At 42.2% G+C, this 19,535-nt stretch overlaps 1 protein-coding gene across 1 annotated transcript; it reads left to right on the forward strand.

Moving 5' to 3' along the window:
- The first annotated feature begins 1,683 nt into the window (after positions 1-1,683).
- ttc32 (tetratricopeptide repeat domain 32) lies at positions 1,684-17,353 on the forward strand. Its single transcript, XM_072562655.1, has 3 exons — positions 1,684-1,931; positions 11,505-11,671; positions 17,046-17,353. Exons 1-3 carry the CDS (start codon positions 1,813-1,815, stop codon positions 17,171-17,173), a joined length of 414 nt encoding a protein of 137 aa, XP_072418756.1. The 5' UTR covers positions 1,684-1,812; the 3' UTR covers positions 17,174-17,353.
- Positions 17,354-19,535: the final 2,182 nt, after the last annotated feature.

Below are 19,535 nucleotides of genomic sequence, written 5' to 3' on the forward strand. Positions count from 1 at the left end.
CCGGTTTCCTCCCACAGTCCAAAAATTGTGCAGGTTAGGTGAATTGGACAAGTTAAATTGCCCGTAGTGTTAGGTGAATGGGGTAAATGTAGGGGAATGGGTCTGGGTGGGTCGCGCTTCGGCAGGTCGGTGTGGACTTGTTGGGCCGAAGGGCCTGTTTCCACACTGTAAGTAATCTAATCTAATCTAATCTAAAAACAAGGCCTGGGCATTGGGACTGGATAAAAGAGCATGAATGAAAGAGTTCAGACTCTAAAAATATTGAACTCTATAAGAGTTCTGAAGGTTGCATGGTCTCCAAGCAGAAAATGATGTGCTTTTCTTCCAGAAACAAAATCAGACATTGCTGGAAAAACTCAGCAGGTCTGGCAGCACCTGTGAACAGAAATCAAAGAGTTAGCGTTTCTGGTTTGGTGACCCTTCCTCAAGAGTTGTTCTTCCAGCTTGCACTGAGTCTCACCGGAGCACTTCACTAGGCCCGAGTCAGAAATGTTGGCCAAGGAACACAGTAGTGCACTGAAGTGTTAGGCAACCAAAAGCTCAGGTCACTTCCACAGACAGAACATTAGGTGTTCTACAAAGCAGTTGCCTGCAAGGAACAAGTCAGGAGTGTGATAGATTCCATGTGCCCAAATGGGTTTCACTCCAACAACACTTAAGAAGCTTGAGTCCATCCTGGTCAAAGCAGCCCACTCATCCACCACCTTCAACATTCGCTTGCGCTGACGCAGTAGGTATTACTGCAAGATCCACTGCAGTGATTCACCACAGTTCCTTTAGTATTTTCTAAACCTGTGACCTCTGTCACCATAAGGCAGCAGATGTAGAGTCATAGAGTCAGGGATGTACAGCACGAAAACAGACCCTTCGATTCAACTCGTCCATGCTGACCAGATATCCCAACGTAATCTAGTCCCATTTGCCAGCACATTGACCATATCCCTTTAAACCCTTCCCATTCATATAGCCATTCACATACTTTTTAAATGCTGTAATTGTACCAACCTCTTCCACTTCCTCTGGTATATTGAGAATTTTCAGGTACTGATGTTCCCCCAAGGTTGTGACTTGGAATGATATCACCTCTCCTTCAGTCACTGGCTCAAAACCATGGAAACTCTCTTCTTAACCAACTTATGGTACCCCTATGGCCCAAGTACTGCAGTAATTTAAGGTTCTTCATTTGAAGGGATATGGGTCAGGAGCAGGCAGGTGGGACTGCAGTTCAGTTTGGGTTTATGTTCTGCACGGGCTGGTTGGTTTGAAGGGTGTGTTTTCGAGCTGTTTTGACTCAATGATATTAACTCTAATTAGGGATTGGAGAAACCGCAAATATTTCCAACACTGCACACGTAAAGCAAGCAAGTACTGCTACAAACGGGATGTCCTAAAAGACGATATATAAATAATATAAATAAAATCTTAACTGCTTATGCAGTTTACCAACAGTTTAACAGTTAGCAGCGCCGAGTTCAGAATGCACATGGAAATTCATTTCTTATTTTAGTGTTTTGTGGAATTAAAATCTTAAATCCTTGCTAATATTTACCAACCAGAAAGGATCTGGGGGGGTCCTCTCGTATTGGTACAAACTGCACTTTAAATACAATCAATTAATGACGATATTTTGAAATAAAAATGCAAGGTTTCGCTTTCTCCTTCAGCCTCGCCTTCACAACAAGATTTGCTTGCGTTGCTTTATGCGGTCACCAACAGAGAGTTACAGTGGATCAAGGCACAGAGCCGGAGTTAGCAACAAAAAAGTATTAGGTAATCCCGGAAGAAAGGCTATCTATTACAGGAAGGGAGAATATGGACTGTCGAGCTGCTCTGAGAGAAGCAGAATCCCAGTTCCAGAAACAGAACTTCGGGACTGCAGAAGAGCTTTATACCCGGCTCATTCTATACTGCTCAGACGGTGAATGGAAAGAGTGAGTGAGTCTTAACCCTTCAGGCACAGGAGATTGGTAACAGAGACTTACTGTATCGTGGAATCTTCCTCTGTACAGCTGTAAAAGGAACAAAACTGTAACTTCAGTGAAACTAGTAAACTGCAGTTCAGATTTAGGTATTTTGCAAATAACCAAGTTAAAGATATTATTAGCGACCTCTGGAGTAGGTGAAGTTAAACCTGTTTTTTTTAATTTCAAAAGATGGGCTTTTTCATAGAATCCCCACAGCGTGAAAACAGGCCAATACGTCCACACCTACCCTCCAAAGAGCATCCCATCCAGACCCAAGCCCCTAACTTATTCCCATGCTTCACCCACCTAACCTGCACATCCCTGGACACTATGGGGTAATTTAGCATAGCCAATCCACCCTTACCTGCACTTCTTTGGACTGTGGGAGGACACCGGAGCACCCATAGGAAACCTACTCAGACACGGGGAGAATGTGCAAACTCCACACACAGTCACCCGAGGCTGGAATCGAACCAAAATCCCTGGCGCTGAGGTAGCTGTGCTAACCACGGAGCCACCATGCCACCCTGCAATTTTCTTCATAAAAAAACTTTGTATATATACAGTCACAAATACAGGTCAGTTCTGCAATGTAATATGTCAAAGGAGCAAACAAATATTGGCGTTTGACTCTATCCAAACAAACCAAAAACATTTCTTAAACAGTCAAGACTCTATTTACATGCATTGAGGCATAGGGTGTTCAACAACTGAATGGACCCCTATTTAAATTCAACATGAAGACCTCAGATGGTGGTCTTTCCCCACTGTGCTTAGTCAGTAGCTGCCCCAAGTATTAGTGAGTCCCTCAGTACATAGTCCTGGATTATGTCAATCTTAAACCCAGCACTCTTGGTCAAGGGTAATGAAACTACCACTGCGCCATAAGATTGAAGACCAGACTTCTACTTTATAGAATCACTCCTCTGTACTCATTATTAGTGATCCTGGTTATTCTCTCTCAATGCACCCCTTTATGTTATTCGCCTTTTTTGACAGATTCCCTTCAATTTGGAAATAGGCCATTTGGCCCAACAAATCCACACCGAGCCTCCAAAGAATAACCCACCCAGACTCATTCCCCTACTCTATATTTTTCCCCTGACGAATGCACCTAACCTACACATCCCTGAACATTATGAGCAATTTAGCATGGCCAAATCACCTGACCTGCACATCTTTGGACTGTGGGAGGAAACTGGAGCACCCGGAGGAAAGCCATGCAGCCAGGGGGAGAATGTACAAACTCCACACAGACAGTCGCCTGAGGCTGGTGCTGAGACAACAGTGCTAACCACAGAGCCACAGTGCCACTGTGTAAATGTACAGAGTAAATTGCCGTTATTTGTACCACTTTCAATTTCAGATACTGTATTTACTGCCAATGATTCAATTTCCTCTGCACTGGAGGGACCTAAAGGCTGATGGACCGATTGTTTTAGTTTGAACATCTCCATTCAGAGGCAAGTGGGTCCATGAGCCTCTGAACATTTCAAATGCATGAATCCACACCCACTGACTGCTCTCTGTCTCCTGCTGTAATAGAGCTGGAAAGAAGCAGAAGGAATAGAATCATAGAGTCCCAGCGGTGTGGAAGCAGGCCATTCAGCCCATCAAGTTCTCACCGACCATCTGAAGACCATCCCACCTCCCTGCCCAATCCCTGTTACCCTGGATTTCCCCAAGGATAATCCAGCTAACCTGCACATCTTGGACATTAGGTGGATGCTAAAATGCCCATAATCTGCACATCTTTAAATAGTACACTCTGTCTTTTGATAATAGTTGTTTTAAAATTTTAGATTGAGCAACAAGATCGACAATTGAGATCACAACCACTACTCTCATTTTGTTCAGGCATACTGCCTGGTAATAATTTAGTTGTCTCCTTCACTAGACCAATTTTTTGTTTCGTTTATTGCTCTGTCCATTTTCCCTCAAAACTTCATCTTTTGACAATTAATTCCCCCTACCTTCAACCTGTTCTAAACTTTACACTTTATTCTCCCCTGCACCATCCTACAACTCATTTTCCTCCATCTCTTCCTCATATTTTTATCAACTTAGTACCTATTTACAGAGGAACCTCAATTATCTGGCATCCGATTATCTGAATTTCAGATTATTTGGCAAGATATCAAGGTCCCGGTGCTTGGCTACACTGTGTTGTCCAGCATTCGATTAACTGAACATTTGATTATCTGACAAAATACTCCCTGCCCATGTCGTTTAGATAATCGAGGTTCCTCTGTATCTTTTCCAGTTCTGACAAAAACGTCACAGACCTTTAAATGTTATATATCATTCTCTCTGCTCAGAACTGCCCGATGTTTCCAGCATTTTCTGTTTTTATTATATATTGACTTTATCTTTGTTCCTCTACTTTCTAAACTGAATGGTAAAATATTCTGAGGGACACAATTTCCATATGGAGAGGCAAGGATTGATCAAGGATAGTCAGTCTGTCTCTGTAAGGGGCGATCATATCTCGCAGGTTTGATGATGGAATTTAAGGAGATGATTACATGGGTGGATAGTGCAGTGAATGCAGTCTACATGGACTTTGTTAAAGATTTTACCATGATGTCATGGGAGAGGGTAATGGTCAAAGTTTATCTTTGCGACTAGAAACCAGTGTCTAGTAGCACACTGCAGCATTCTGTTCCACGTCCCTTAATGTTTGTAGGGCACATTAATAATTCAACATGAATGTAGGGGTTGGTTCAGCAAGTTCACACATGACGTCAAAAATTGGTGATGTGGTAAATGCAAGGGAGGAATGCCTTAGACTATGGGACAACATAGATGGGTTTGTCAGATATGCATAATAATGAAAAATGGAATTTACTTCTGAAAAGAGAGTGACTTGAGAAAATTAACAAGAGGTGTATATGATGAGGAGTGGTAGTATCCCAGAAGATACAGAGAACCTTTGTGGTGCACGTACATACATCCTTGAAGGCAGCAGGGCAGGTCTATAAAGGTAGATAAGAAATCAGCTGGGATACTTATATTCAATGCCCTTTACTAATAAAGGCAGGAAGGTTATGGTGGAGCTGTAGAAGACATTGGTTAGGTCACAGCTGGAGCAAGGTGTGCTGTTCTGGTCATCATGTAATGTTAAATGGGATTCTCTCTCTCTGGACATTAATGTAATATTAAAGAGTTAAACTGCACTGACTGAACATTCTGGAAGTGGGTGGGGATGACATTCATGCAGGAATGCGGATGACCCTCACTCCGTTTAGACAGTCATTTGCTACTACTCCCCCTACTATTATCAAATTAAACTGCCAATCATTCAATCTCTTCCATTCAGAGGTGCAGTCATAGCCATCCCCAGGAGCTAGGTATGCCACACCTGCATTGTCTTCGGGAATCACTGAGTCAGGAAATCGTTTGCATAACGATTCCCCAGGAATAGGGCATTTACATTTACAATATCTCTGAGGATGATCTCATCCAAGCATTATACCTAGGGTAATGTGACTGTGAGGGAGTGGCTGGGGGCTGTCTTAAGTGGCCTGTGACTGTGAGGGAGTGGTCAGAGTATCTGTGAGCATGACCCAACTGAACTGTATAAAGGGGATCTGTTTCCTTTGTTCAGGGCCTCACTTTGACTCGACTTTGCACACCTGCGAAGAGGGTCAAAGGGGGTCACTGAGCTTGTACAGGCTTTAATAAACTTTAACTGTTTGCAGTAGTTGGTGTGTGCAAATTGCATCTCGTGTGTGAAACCTCAGGAAAAGAACCTAACAATCATACCAGAGGAAGGATGCGATTGCACTGTGGAGGGTGGAGAGGAGATTCACTTGGAATGTGCCTGGGCTGGAGTATTTCAGCCAAGAAGTGAGATAAGTTATGGGTTGTGTTCGTTAGAGCAGCGTAGAACAAAGACAACAAAGAACAAAGAATGTTTACAGCCCAGGAACAGGCCCTTCGGCCCTTCAAGCCTGAGCCGATCCAAATTTACTGTCTAAACCTGTCGGTCAATTCCTAAGCATCTGTATCCCTCTGCTCCTCACCTACTCGTGTATCTGTCCAGACGCATCTTAAGTTAATCTACCGTGCCTGCCTCTACCACCTCTGCTGGCAACACGTTCCAAACGCCCACCACCCTCTGTGTGAAGTACTTGCCACGTGTATCCCCCTTAAACTTTCCACCTCTCACCTTGAAAACGTGACGTCTCGTTATTGAATCCCTCACCCTGGGAAAAAGCTTGTCTCTATCTACCCTGTCTATACCCTTCATGATTTTGGAAACCTCAATCAGGTCCCCCCTCAATCTCCTTTTCTCTAATGAAAATAAACCTAACCTACTCAATCTCTCCTCATAGCCTAGCACCTTCCATACCAGGCAACATCCTCGTAAACCTTCTCTGCACCCTCTCCAAAGCGTCCACATCCTTTTGGTAATGTGGCAACCAGAACTGTACACAGTATTCTAAATGCAGCTGAACCAATGTCTTGTATAATTTTAACATGACTTGCCAGCTCTTATACTCAATACCCCGTGCAACGAAGGCAAGCAAACCATATGCCTTCTTGACCACTCTATCTACCTGTGCAACAACCTTCAGGGTACAATGGACCTGCACTCCCAGATCTCTCTGTCCATCAACTTTTCCCAAGGCTCTTCCGTTCATTGTATAATTCACTCTAGAATTAGTCTTGCCTAAATGCATCACCTCATATTTGTCTGGATTGAAATCCATCTGCCACTTTTTTGCCCAACTCTCCAGTCTATCTATATCCTCCTGTATTCTCTGACAGTCCCTTATGATTTCTGCTACTCCACCAATCGTTGTGTCATCTGCAAACATGCTGATCATACCAACAGTGCCCTCTTCCAGATCATTGATATATTACAAACAACAGTGGCCCCAATACTGATCCCTATGGAACACCACTGGTCACCATTTTGATAAACTCCCTTCAACTACTACTCTCTGTCTCCTGTTGCTCAACCAGCTTTTTATCCACCTAGCTAGAACACCCTACACACCATATGACTTCACTTTCTCCATTAGTCTACCATGGGGAACCTTATCAAACGCCTTACTAAAGTCCATGTATATGACATCAACAGCCCTTTCTTCATCTATCAACTTGGTCACTTCCTCAAAGAACTCTATTAATTTGGGTAGGCACGATCTTCCCCGCACAAAACCATGTTGCCTATCACTGATAAGCCCATTTTTTTCTAAATATAAATAGTTCCTATCCCTCAGTACCCTCTCCAACAACTTTCCCACCACCGACATCAGGCTCACTGATCTGTAGTTACCCAGAATATCCCTACTTGTACAGGGGGACAACATGAGCAACTTTCCAGTCCTCCGGCACTTCACCTGCATTTAAGGATGCCACAAAGATACCTGTCAGGGCCCCAGCTATTTCCTTTCTCACCTCCCTCAGCAACCTGAGATAGATCCCATCCGGTCCTGGGGATTTGTCCACCTTAATAACCTCTGGCCTATCCAACACATCGTTCCTGATCCAGACTAATCCAAATTTCTACCTTTAATCTCAAGATTCATCATGTTCCTCTAGTCAGTGAACACTGATGCAAAGTAATGATTCAGAATCTGAACCATTCTCTCAGGTTCGGCACACAGACTTCCTTCATTATCCTTTAGTGGATCAATCCTTTCCCTAGTTACCTGCTTGCTTATTATGTAAGAATAAAATGCTTTGGTGTTCTCCTTAATTCCACTCGCTAAAGCTATTTCATAACCCCTTTTTGTCCGCTTGATTCCTCATTTAAGACTTGTCCTACTCTTCCAATATTCCACAAGAGCCTATTCTGTTCTTAGCTGCCTCGACCTTATGTACGGTTCCCTTTTCTTCTTGGCTAGTCCAATTTCTCCTGTCATCCACGGTTCACGAATCTTGCCCTTCCTATCCTTTGCCTTCAACGGGACATGCCTACCCTGCACTATCTTTGAAAGCCTCCCACATCTCAAATGTGGACTTCCCTTTAAATAGCAGTGTCCAATCCACATTTCCGAGCTCCTGCCTAATTTTCATATAATTGGCCTTGGCCCAGTTTAGTACTCTTCCCTTAGGACCACTCTCATCTTTATCTATGACTATTCTAAAACTGACAGAATTGTGGTCACTGTTCCCACAGAAATCCCCCACCACAACTTCTACCACCTGTCCTGGCTCATTCCCCAATACCAGGTCCAATATGGCCGCTTTCCTTGTCGGACTATTGACATACTGCTCTAGAAAACTCTCCTGGACATTTCTTACAAATTCTACCCCATCCAGACCTCTTATGCTAAGTGTATCCCAGTCAATGTTGGGAAAATTAAAATCTCCCATTACCACTACCCTATTGCCTCTACATGTTTCCATAATCTGTTTACCTATTTGTTCTTCTACCTCATGCTCACTGTTGGGGGGTCTGTAATACAGCCCCAACAATGTGACTGTACCCTACTTATTTCTCAGCTCCACCCATAATGCCTCACTACTCAAGCCCTCCATAGTGTCCTCCATTAGCACAGCCGTGATATCATCCCTGTCGGTAAAAACAATGACTGCAGATGCTGGAAACCAGATTCTGGATTAGTGGTGCTGGAAGAGCACAGCAGTTCAGGCAGCATCCAAGTAGCTTTGAAATCGATATTTCGGGCAAATGTCCTTCATCAAGAATAAAGGCAGTGAGCCTGAAGTGTGGAGCGATAAGCTAGAGGGGGGTGGGGAGAAAGTAGCATAGAGTACAATGGGTGAGTGGGGGAGGGGATGAAGGTGATAGGTCAGGGAGGAGAGGGTGGAGTGGATAGGTGGAAAAGAAGATAGGCAGGTAGGACAAGTCCGGACAAGTTATGGGGACAATTACTGAGCTGGAAGTTTAGAACTAGGGTGAGGTGGGGGAAGGGGAAATGAGGAAACTGTTGAAGTCCACATTGATGCCCTGGGGTTGAAGTGTTCCGAGGCGGAAGATGAGGCGTTCTTCCTCCAGGCGTCTGATGGTGAGGGAGCGGTGGTGAAGGAGGCCCAGGATCTCCATGTCCTCGGCAGAGTGGGAGGGGGAGTTGAAATGTTGGGCCACGGGGCGGTGATATCACCAGCAATGCAACTCCACCCCCACCTTTTATTTCCCTCCCTGTCCTATCTGAAGCATCTATATCCTGGAACATTGAATTTCCAATCATCATGCCCTTCCTTCAACCAAGTCTCTGTGATTGCAATAACATCATACTCCCAGGCACCAATCCAAGCCCTAAGTTCATCTGCCTTACACACAATACTCCTTGCATTAAACTAGATGCATTTCAGGCCACCAATTCTTTTGCGCTCACCTGCTCTCTACCTACTCTTCCCTTTATTAATGCTATCTCCATAATTCTTACAGTCTCCAGTCTCCATCTCGCTGCCTACTTGTTTTCTCTTCTGGTTCCCAGTCCCCTGCCACATTAGTTTAAAACCTCCCCAACAGCAATAGCAAAAACTCCCCCAAGGACATTGGTTCCAGTCTGGTTCACTTGTAGACCGTCCATTTTGTAATAGTCCCACCTTCCCCAAAACCGGTCGCAATGTCCAACAAATCTGAACCCCTCCCTCCTACAGCATCTCTCCAGCTACGTGTTCATTCCGTCTATTTTTTCATTTCTACCCTGGCTAGTACGTGGCACTGGTAGTAATCCCGAGATCAATACCTTTGAGGTCCTCCCCTTTAACTTCTCTCCTAGCTCCCTGAATTCTTATTTCAGGACCTCATCTCATTTTCTACTTATATTGTTGGTGCCTATATGTACCAAGATAACTGGCGGTTCACCCTCCCCTTTTAGAATGCTCTGCAGCCAATCGGTGATATCCCTGACCCGAGCACCTGGGAGGCAACATACATGCGGGAGTCACGTTTTCTGTCACAGAACTGCCTATCTACTCCCCTCACAATAGAATCCCCTATGACTATGGCCCTACGAGTCTTTTTCCCGCCCTTCTGAACAGCAGTGTCCACCACGGTGCCATGATCTTGACAACTGCTGCCCTCCCCTGGTGAGCCATCTCCCCCAACAGTATCCAAAACAGTATACCTGTTTTGGAGGGAGATGACCGCAGGGGACACCTGCACTGCCTTCCTATTCTTTTTCTGTCTTTTGATCACCCATTCACTGTCTCCCTCAGCAATTCTAACCTGGGGTGTGACCAGTTCACTAAATGTGCTATCCACAACCTCCTCAGCATTGCGGATGCTCCCCATTTTCCTGCTCCTTGACGTTGCCTGACCTGCTGTGCTTTTCCAGCACCACTCTAATCTAGCCTCTGGTTTCCAGCATCTGCAGTCCTTGTTTTTACCTGCTCCACACCTGTGAGTCCATCCACAGCCCCAGAGCCGACATGCAGTCAAACAAGAGCTGCAGCTGGGCACACTTCTCGCAAGTGTAAGAGTCAGCAACGTCAACCACGTCCCTGAGCTTCCACATCAAGCAAGAGTCACATGCCATGGGTCTGAGGTCCCCTGCCATTTTAAGCCTAGCTTTGTATGAACAAACTAAACCCAAACAATGCACTTAACTATATGAAAAAGAAAGATAAAGAAAAAAATAAATAAAAGCCTTACCTTACAGAGTTTTTTAGAGGAGGGGGGGCGGAAGAGAGATACTACACGTGTAGTATCTCGGGTTTAGCCACTGCCCAAATAAAAATTAAGCCCTAACCTTCCCAGCAGCCCTCGCTTCACTCCTCCTTTTCTCCTCACCACTCTTTCAAAATGGAGGCTGAGGGAGACATGATTGAACTGTGAGAAATTACAAGGGGCAGATTTAGGAAGAAATTATTTTCCCCTTGGTAGAGGGACTAATAACTGGGGGAGGGGCACAGATTTAAGGTAAAAGGCAGGAAAGTAAGAAAGGATTTAATAAAAATGTTTCCACTCAGCGAGTAGTCCAAATCTGGATTTAAGAAGTATTTAGAGGATCATATGTTGCAGCAGTAGTGTTCCTACCTCTGAGCCAGAAGTCCCACCTGAACAAGTGGAATATCATAACACATCTCTGATCATTAAAAATATCTGCTGGACGGTGGGCCTAGTGGTGGAAAATGGGACTAGAGTAGATAGGTGCTTGATAACAGACTCAGTCACAATAGACTAAAAGGCCTCCTTTGTAATGTAAAACAATATTTCCCAAACAAACAGTTGTTCATCTTGAGGTTCTGTTGAATATTCATTGAGCAAACTGATTTTTTTTAAATGAGTAAACCAATAAGAATCACATTTAACTTCTGCTTTCAGTCTCTATCTGAACAAAAGATGATTAGACGTTTCCTAATCCCAATCACTAGGATTCAGTTTCTTAAATTCTACCTAGGTCTACCTCATAAGAAAGCACACAATACATTTGATCCAGAGACAAGGTGATAAGTTTCTGAGTTGGCTCATCTACCAAACTACACACTTGAAGTTTGGCTGCACATGGCATGATTTTCCAACTATTTAATAGTCAGAAAATTACAACAACAACATTTAAGATTGATGCTAGTAAAGGTGTCTTACTAACTAATATTGCTGTTTCTCTTGTTCAGTAAATGCTGTGCCGAGGACCTGGCTAATGCATACAACAACAGAGGACAAATCAAGTACTTAAGAGTAGATTTTTACGAAGCTATGGATGATTACACATTAGCAATTCAAACCAAAGAAGATTTTGAAGTTCCTTATTATAATCGAGGATTGATATGTTACAGACTAGGTAACATTTCACGTTTACAGTGTTTCCTCAGTAGAGTATTGAAACTAATTGTTAGATTAGATTGTTAATCATATATTTTTTACATCGACTGTTTTAAAATTGCCTTTAACTTCCATTTCACGTTACATGTGGGATAGGTCATTGGACCTGACTCTGACTTCTCTCCACAGATGCTACCAGACCTACTGAGCTTTTCCAGCAATCTTGAGTTTTGTTGACATTGGAAAAGATGGTTTTGCCTTCCACCTGTGCCCTGTGCTGTAATAGCATTGGTTCTGACCAAATGTCATTCAGAGCCTGTTTTTGTATGGATGCCCCAGAAAGCACCTCCAGTTGATCACATGAACTCATTAATACCAACTCTCATTTCTGCAAAGAATGAACCTTTGTAATGTTTTTTTCCAAGAAATTTCTAAATAAACATCCTATTTATCTGAAACTTTCAATTCCAACCCATGGTTGTATTGTTAAAATAGTGACTGCCTCTTCAGTCACCAATATCCTAGACCCATCACCAGCTGAAACAGCATCATTCCATTGAACCTTGAGCTTAATACACAGGGTCCAAAAGGAGCAGAGAACAACACTGATGTCATCCAGTGGCTCTTCCATTTCAACCACGTCACTTGAGCTAAGTGGTTACTTCAGAGAAACTTTCCATCTTCTTTAAAGAGGGACAGACAAGAAAAAGTTACAACTAAAATAAAACATTCACACATCAGCTTGAGACTTAGAAGTCATGAATATGAACATAATTCAGCTCATTTTTAAAGAAATGTTCAAATTCAGAAGAAATCCAGAGATCTCCAGGAATAGTCGAAGATACTGGCATTAATCTTCTAGGTAGTTTTACTGGTCGTATTATTTGCAGAGTGGAGTTTGAATTATTGCCAGGGAAGCCTCAGCAAAAATGATTTGATGTCACCAGTAGATCACCTCCGGTCCTTGGAGTCCAAGTATCTTTCTCTTGTTTTATGCATAAGTATACCCAATGGAAATCACAGTAAATTGTTGAGATGTGGAAACTGGTAAGGTCAATTAGCCAGTGGATGGAGTGTGAATGTTAGAGTGTAGACCAGAAAAACGTGAATGAGGACTCCAGACAGCCTATGCAACAACTTGATCCAAAATTAGGAGATCTGTTCAGAAACAAAGTGTTTCCTATCTTGTCTTTTCCATTCTAGATCATAACTTGATCAGAGAAGGGTGAAGACATTGAAAAATGTACCATTTCTTACTTTTAATTGCTCTGTCCTTATTTTTAATTAATCAGTTGTTTGCTTTGGCAAAAAAGTTAGAAGAATAGAAATTTACTATCACGTGTACTTTTCCCCAAAAAGTCTGACAAGTCGTCCCACCATGGCACCTAAAATTAACAGCAAGCTGAGTAGGATTGCAAGGTGCAGAGGTATCTAAGTACAGCAAGTAATTAAAAAAGGTTAATGGAACGCTATAGTTTATTGCAAGGGGAATGGAGTACAAAAGTAAGGGGATTATGCGTCAGAGCAATAGTGCAATCACATCTTATTTATGGGAGGATGTAAATGTGTTAGAGATGGTTTTTGGGGGTTTATGGAATTGGAATAAGCGGCTTGTTTTATGAGGAAATGTTAGAGAGACTGAAGTCATTTTCACTGGAGTTCAGCAAAGTGTGAAGTGATTTGTTTGAAGTTTATCAAATCCAGAGTAGACTTGACAAAAGGGGTCACTTTTTAAAGACTCACAGTTGTCCTTTTAGAAGAGAGATCAAAGAATTGTTTTCCCATCGAGGGTTGAGAGACTTTGGAAACCAGCCTCAGAGGGCAACAGAGGTAAAGTCACTGAATATTTTAAGGAAGATGCATTCCTGTTCGACAAGACAATCAAAATCTGAGGTAAATGGGAATGTAGAATTCAAAGCACAAACAATTCCACCTGATTTTATGGAATGTTAGATGTTGGCCCAGGGATCCAAGTGGCCTAACTTCCAACTCACATTTGTGTAAAATTCTGAATTTTTCAATTGCTAACTCTAACTTCTATGTCTCTTCACTGAACCTGCCTCCAGAATATTATGACCTCTCATTTTTCCAAATTCTTCTTTCCTTTTGACAGCTCTGAATTCTTCCAAGGCCTGATCACCTAAAACTCAACACATTGGTCCCATATTTTGGGAGGAATCTTCCTACATCTTCTACTTCTGAACAGATCAAAGCTAAAAAAAATGGTTTCATGAGCAATTGTCCATCCAATTCTACCCTCCAACCTTTCACAATACGTTTTTCTCTAACTTGTTGATTTTCTAAAAATCCGAACTGCTCTGAATATGTGTTCCATTCCTTTACAATCTAAAACATATTGTCCTGAATGTTCTCTTCCTTCCTATATTTCCAGTGTGCTGATATCTTTTACACACTCTTGCATTTTGTAGCTCACTTCTCTGTCCACATTTATTTTCACTTGTTTCTCTTTTATTAAACTGGGAGGTTCCAAACTGGCATTTCCTGATTTACTGTTTTTTTCCCTTCAACTTTGATTATGACCTATGCTAGTATTCCTGATGTCTTGTTCCTTATTGAGCAGCTAAGCTCTACAAAGACTACAATACTACAACTTTGGTGCTTCATTTGATTGAAACAGTTAATATTTGTTGGGAGTGACCACTGCATTGTTTTTGTGGAGCTGCAACATTCTGTCCTCACGTTAATGTTACTTTCCGCTGTGTTATGTGGCACTACTATCTTCTTAATGGGAAATTTTGAACTGGTCTAGCAATTGAAGACTGTGTATCCGTGAGGCACTGCATCCATCAGCAGCAGCAACAGATTGTGCTCCAATAGAATCTGAAACCTCATGGCCTGGTATATTCCCACTCCATCATTACCATCAAGTCAGGGGATCGACCCTGTTTTAATGAAGACCACAGAAGTGGACTCAGGAGTAGCAAAAGGAATACCCAAAATGATGATGTCCATCTGGTGAAGTTATCAAACAGGACCATGTGTATACCAAACTGCAAAAGTAGCAAGTGATACACATAACTGAGCAAATCCACAACAAATGGATCAAATCCAAACTCTGCAGTACTGCCACATACGATCGTGAAAGCTGTTGGATAACGAAACAACTCACTGGAGATATTTGTAAAGTCTCCTCCTCCCAAAGATGGGGAAGCCCAGCAAATTATTGCAAAATAGAAACTGGAGAAGTAGTCGCAGCCTTCAGCCAGAACTGCCAAGTGGGTGATCCACGTCAGCCTCTTCCTCTGGAGGTCCCCAACATCACACATCTCAGTATTCAGCCAATTTGTTTCACTCTACAGGATATTGCAAGGATTATGGGTCCTAATAACATTCCGGTCAAAGACTTGCCGCTCCCCTAGCCAAGCTCTCCCAACATGATTACCAATGCTGACATCTACCTGACGATGTGAAAAATTGCCCAAGTATGTCCATTACGCAAAAATCCAGTCTGGCTAATTACTGGATTACCCTATCAGTCTACTCTTAATCATCAATAAAGTGACGGAAGGTGTTATCAACAGTCTTATCAAGCAGCACCTGCTCAGTGATGCCCAGTTTGGGTTCTGCCGGAGCCAGCCAGCTCCTTACTGGATTGGTCCATGTTCAAACCAAGGCTGCGAAGAGCTGAATTCCAAAGGTGAGGGGTGAGAGTGACAGCCCTTATATCAAAGCCACATTTACCAGAGTGTGACATCAAGGGGACTGAGCAAAACACAAGGCATTGTGATTCAGTAGGAATGCTCTCCGTTGGTTGGAGTCATACTTGGCCATTAGGAAGATGGTTGTGGTTGTTGGAGGTCAGTCATCTCCACTCCATTACGTCTCTGCAGGAGCTCCCCAGGATAATGTTCTAGGCCCAATTATCTTTAACTGTTTCATCAATGACCTTCCCTCCATCATAAGGTCAGAAGTGGGAATGTTCATTGATGATTACCCATGTTCAGCACCATTCACGACTCCTCAATCAATGTCTAATTCCAGCAAACATAGTCAATATCTAAGCTTGGGTGACAAGTGGAAAGTAAAACTCATGCCACATGAATGCTAGGTAATGAGAATATAACATTACTCCTTGATAATTAGTGGCATTGCCAACATTGAATCTCTACTATCAACATTGTGGGCATTACCATTGATTAGAAACTGAACAGGTCTTAGAAAGTCAGAGATTAAGGTTCCTGCAGTGAGTAACTCACCTCAAGAAATCTGACACCATCTAGTTCAAAATAGCGTGCTCGATTGAGAACACATCCACAAGCATTCACTCCTTCCACCTGGCTCAGTATGTACCATCTACAAAATGTATTGTAGAAATTCACCATGGCTGTTTAGATAATACCTTCCAAACCAGGCTCACTAGCTTCTAGAAGGACAAGGACAGCAGATACATGGGAACACCCCCATCTGCAAGTTCCCGTCAGAGCCACTCACCATCCTAACTTGGAAATATATTGCTGTTCCTTCAGTGTTGCTGGATCAAACATTTTGGAACTTGCTCCCCAATAGCATTGTGGGTTTACCTAGACCAAATGGACTGTATTGGTTTAAGGCAGGAGCACACTGCGACTTTCCTAAGGACATTTGAGGATAAGCAACAAATGCTGACGCAGCCAACAGTGCCCAATATTAAAAAAAAGTAATGTTCAGTGTCAGCTTCTGTATATTAAAACTGCTTTTGGCAGTCCTGAGAGAGTACAGTCTACCATCTAGTGGTTAGGCAGAGGTTTGTTATGTCATTAACCCTGTGTGCAAAGGAGTTAGAATGGGCATGGAGTTCACTTTGATTAAAGCAACTGTGCATTTGTTTACAGATATTTCTGCTTGAAATATATTGAGTTGAAAATGCAGTTTGTTTCTTGCCATTTCACTGCAAAAAAAGTCAAATACGATTCATTAAAATTAACATATGCAAAATGTATGCAAAAGCTTTCTGTAGCATCTTGCCATTTTCACTCAATAATACCTCTGAGTCCCCTTTTCAAGGCACACATGGTGCCTAGTTTGGCTATATAATTGTCCCTTGGTGTTGAGAACCCTGGGATTCCTTAATTATTTGGGAATACCATTGCAGCAAGTCAAGGAAATAATCCTCTGCACCCTTCTCAGAATGACTAGACATAAACCATGAATTAAGTCATACTGTGTCAGTAACATTCCACATTCAAATTTTTTTTTTAAAAGACTTGTGTATTAACCTTTCATGCTTATTTTTAACAATAGGATTTTTAATTAAGAGTCTTCATTAAACATAACTTTCACATTTTCTGTGACAAAACTGCTGGAAACCTTAGAAGTTAGCATTTGTGAAAAAACATTATTCAGACATTACGTCAATCAAAAAACAAAATGATTTGCTATTTTTTCCTTTGTAGGACTTTTTGACCAGGCATTGGAAGACTTCAGGAAAACACTGACTTTGAATCCAGATTTTAAAGATGCCAGATTGAGTCTTGAACAGACACTAATAGATAAGAATGAAAAAGCCAGCAGAGGATACTAGAGCTATGGTAGTTGGATTACAAACTGGGTAGTTGGGTGTGTGTTACTTTTAACTTGTGTGTTTTATTTTTAAATTGTGTTCCTAAATAATCCTTAAGTTTAAAGTTTATGAATGTACATTTAATGCAAGCATTGCTGAGGAATATCGAGATTTTATTATTAAATCCCACAGAAAATCTCACAGCTGGTCATTTTTATTTTTGAATCTGATGCTATTGCCTGTGAATCAATCCCAAACATGTTTCTGTTTCAGGAAGTGAATTGTATCTTTGGATTTGGAGGAGCCGGTGTTGGACTGGGGTGGACAAAGTTAAAAATCACACAACACCAGGTTGTAGTCCAACAGGTTTATTTAGAAGCTAGTGCTTCCAAATAAACCTGTTGGACTATAACCTGGTATTGAATGATTTTTAACTGTATCTTTGGAGGTAGCCTGCATGTGTGTTGAACTTTGAGTGTAATCTACTGTCCAAGCTGGATACTAGGACACCAGAATATCATGTCCCAAAATGATGTATATTCAGATGCACCCAGATTGTTTGTCACCACATTGTTGCAAGCCCAGACGAGACAGCTATATTTATTTTGTAATCTGGCTAGGGACCATTAAACTTTATTTTTAAAATAAACAGTGATCCAGGGGGCTTATGATGAGACTATAGCGTCATGATACCACTTATTAGAACAGACACCAATAAATTTTAAAACACAATGTTAGAACAGTAATACAACCTACAAAACATATACAACTTGGATCCCACCATGCAGAATTAATGTTATAAAATGGGTATGATCAAAGACCCCACTGCACATCAAAATGGAAATATGATCAAGACAGATGTTGCGAATTTCTCAGCAATTCCACCCAACATTAATGAAACAATCGGTCATTAATTCTCAGCAACCTTCACAAAAAATTACACTTCTTCAAATTTCCTTCCTTCCTCTCTCCCACAAGAACTAATCCATCATGGATTGCCTCAATGTTCTAGATGATCTCCCTCCTTTCCTGAGTCTCTACTCCCTTGGACTCCAGCACTCATGAGTATATCTACATGAGCCAGTGCTGCCTGAGGATCCTCCCAGAGTTCCAATCTTGCTCAAGCTTTCCGATCCAACTGTGTTCTGACCACACCCCCACACCTTTCAGCTGCACTGAACTATTAATGCTTACTTCACACAGCTTCCACACCATAGTGCCAGCAACCCTTTCACTTGGTCAGATGCCCTGAATTTCAGGTTCTTGACTCTAATACTTAGCTACCTATTAATCCTGAGCACAGAGCTATCCAACTATTCTTGAGTCCTCACCTAATCCTCTATACAGAATCTGTCCTTTAGTATAACAAATGGCAATTCTTCTGAAGTGAAGTTTGGTTATTTTCTTGTTTGTCTCCCATATTCCATTTTCTCCAACGATGACTTTAAACTCCTCTTCAGTGACGCCAAACTGCCCTTGGTGACTGTGACGATACAATGGCCTTAAGTGGTCAGTTTTGTCGTAATTTTCTTCAAAGAAATGTTTAAGGACACAGGTATTGATATGTCAATTGAAAACTCGTAAAGTAAACAGCTTGAGGGATCTTGGTTTTTTTTGAATAAAAAGGTTGGGACAATAGAAGCAGCTTGGATGGTTATGGTCAATCTTCCACAGAACCAGGATTTTTAGTTTCTTAGTTTCAGTAGCAGTTATTGCTGGGTCTGCAGTACATCTCTCCCTGCTACACTCTGTGTTCTCTTGATGTTTTTCCTTCTGGGCTGCCAGAGTTGCATGTCATAGAGTCATAGAGATGTACAGCACAAATCAGACCCTTCCGTCCAACTAATCCAGGCCGACCAGATATCCCAACCCAATCTAGTCCCATTTGCCAGTACCCGGCCCATATCCCTCTAAACCCTTCCTATTCATATACCCACACAGATGCCCTTTAAATGTTGCAATTGTACCAGCCTCAATCACTTCCTCTGGCAGCTCTTTCCATACATATACCATCGTCTGAGTGAAAAAGTTGTCCCTTAGGCCCCTTTTATATCTTTACCCTCTCACCCTAAACCTGTGGCCTCTAGTTCTGGACTCCCCCACCCCAGGGAAGAGACTTTGTCTATTTATACTATCCATGCCCATCATGATTTTAAAGACATCTATGAGATCACCCCTTAGCCTTCGCGCTCCAGGGAAAACAGCCCCAGGCTGTTCAGCCTCTCCCTATAGCTCAAATCCTCCAATCCTGGCAACATCCTTGTAAATCTTTTCTGATCCCTTTCAAGTTTCACAACAGCCTTCTGATAGGAAGGAGACTAGAATTGCAGGCAATATTCCAAAAGTGGCCTAACCAATGACCTGTACAGCCACAACATGACCT

The sequence above is a fragment of the Chiloscyllium punctatum genome, chromosome 3 (assembly GCF_047496795.1).
Source record: "Chiloscyllium punctatum isolate Juve2018m chromosome 3, sChiPun1.3, whole genome shotgun sequence".
Lineage (NCBI taxonomy): Eukaryota > Metazoa > Chordata > Chondrichthyes > Orectolobiformes > Hemiscylliidae > Chiloscyllium > Chiloscyllium punctatum.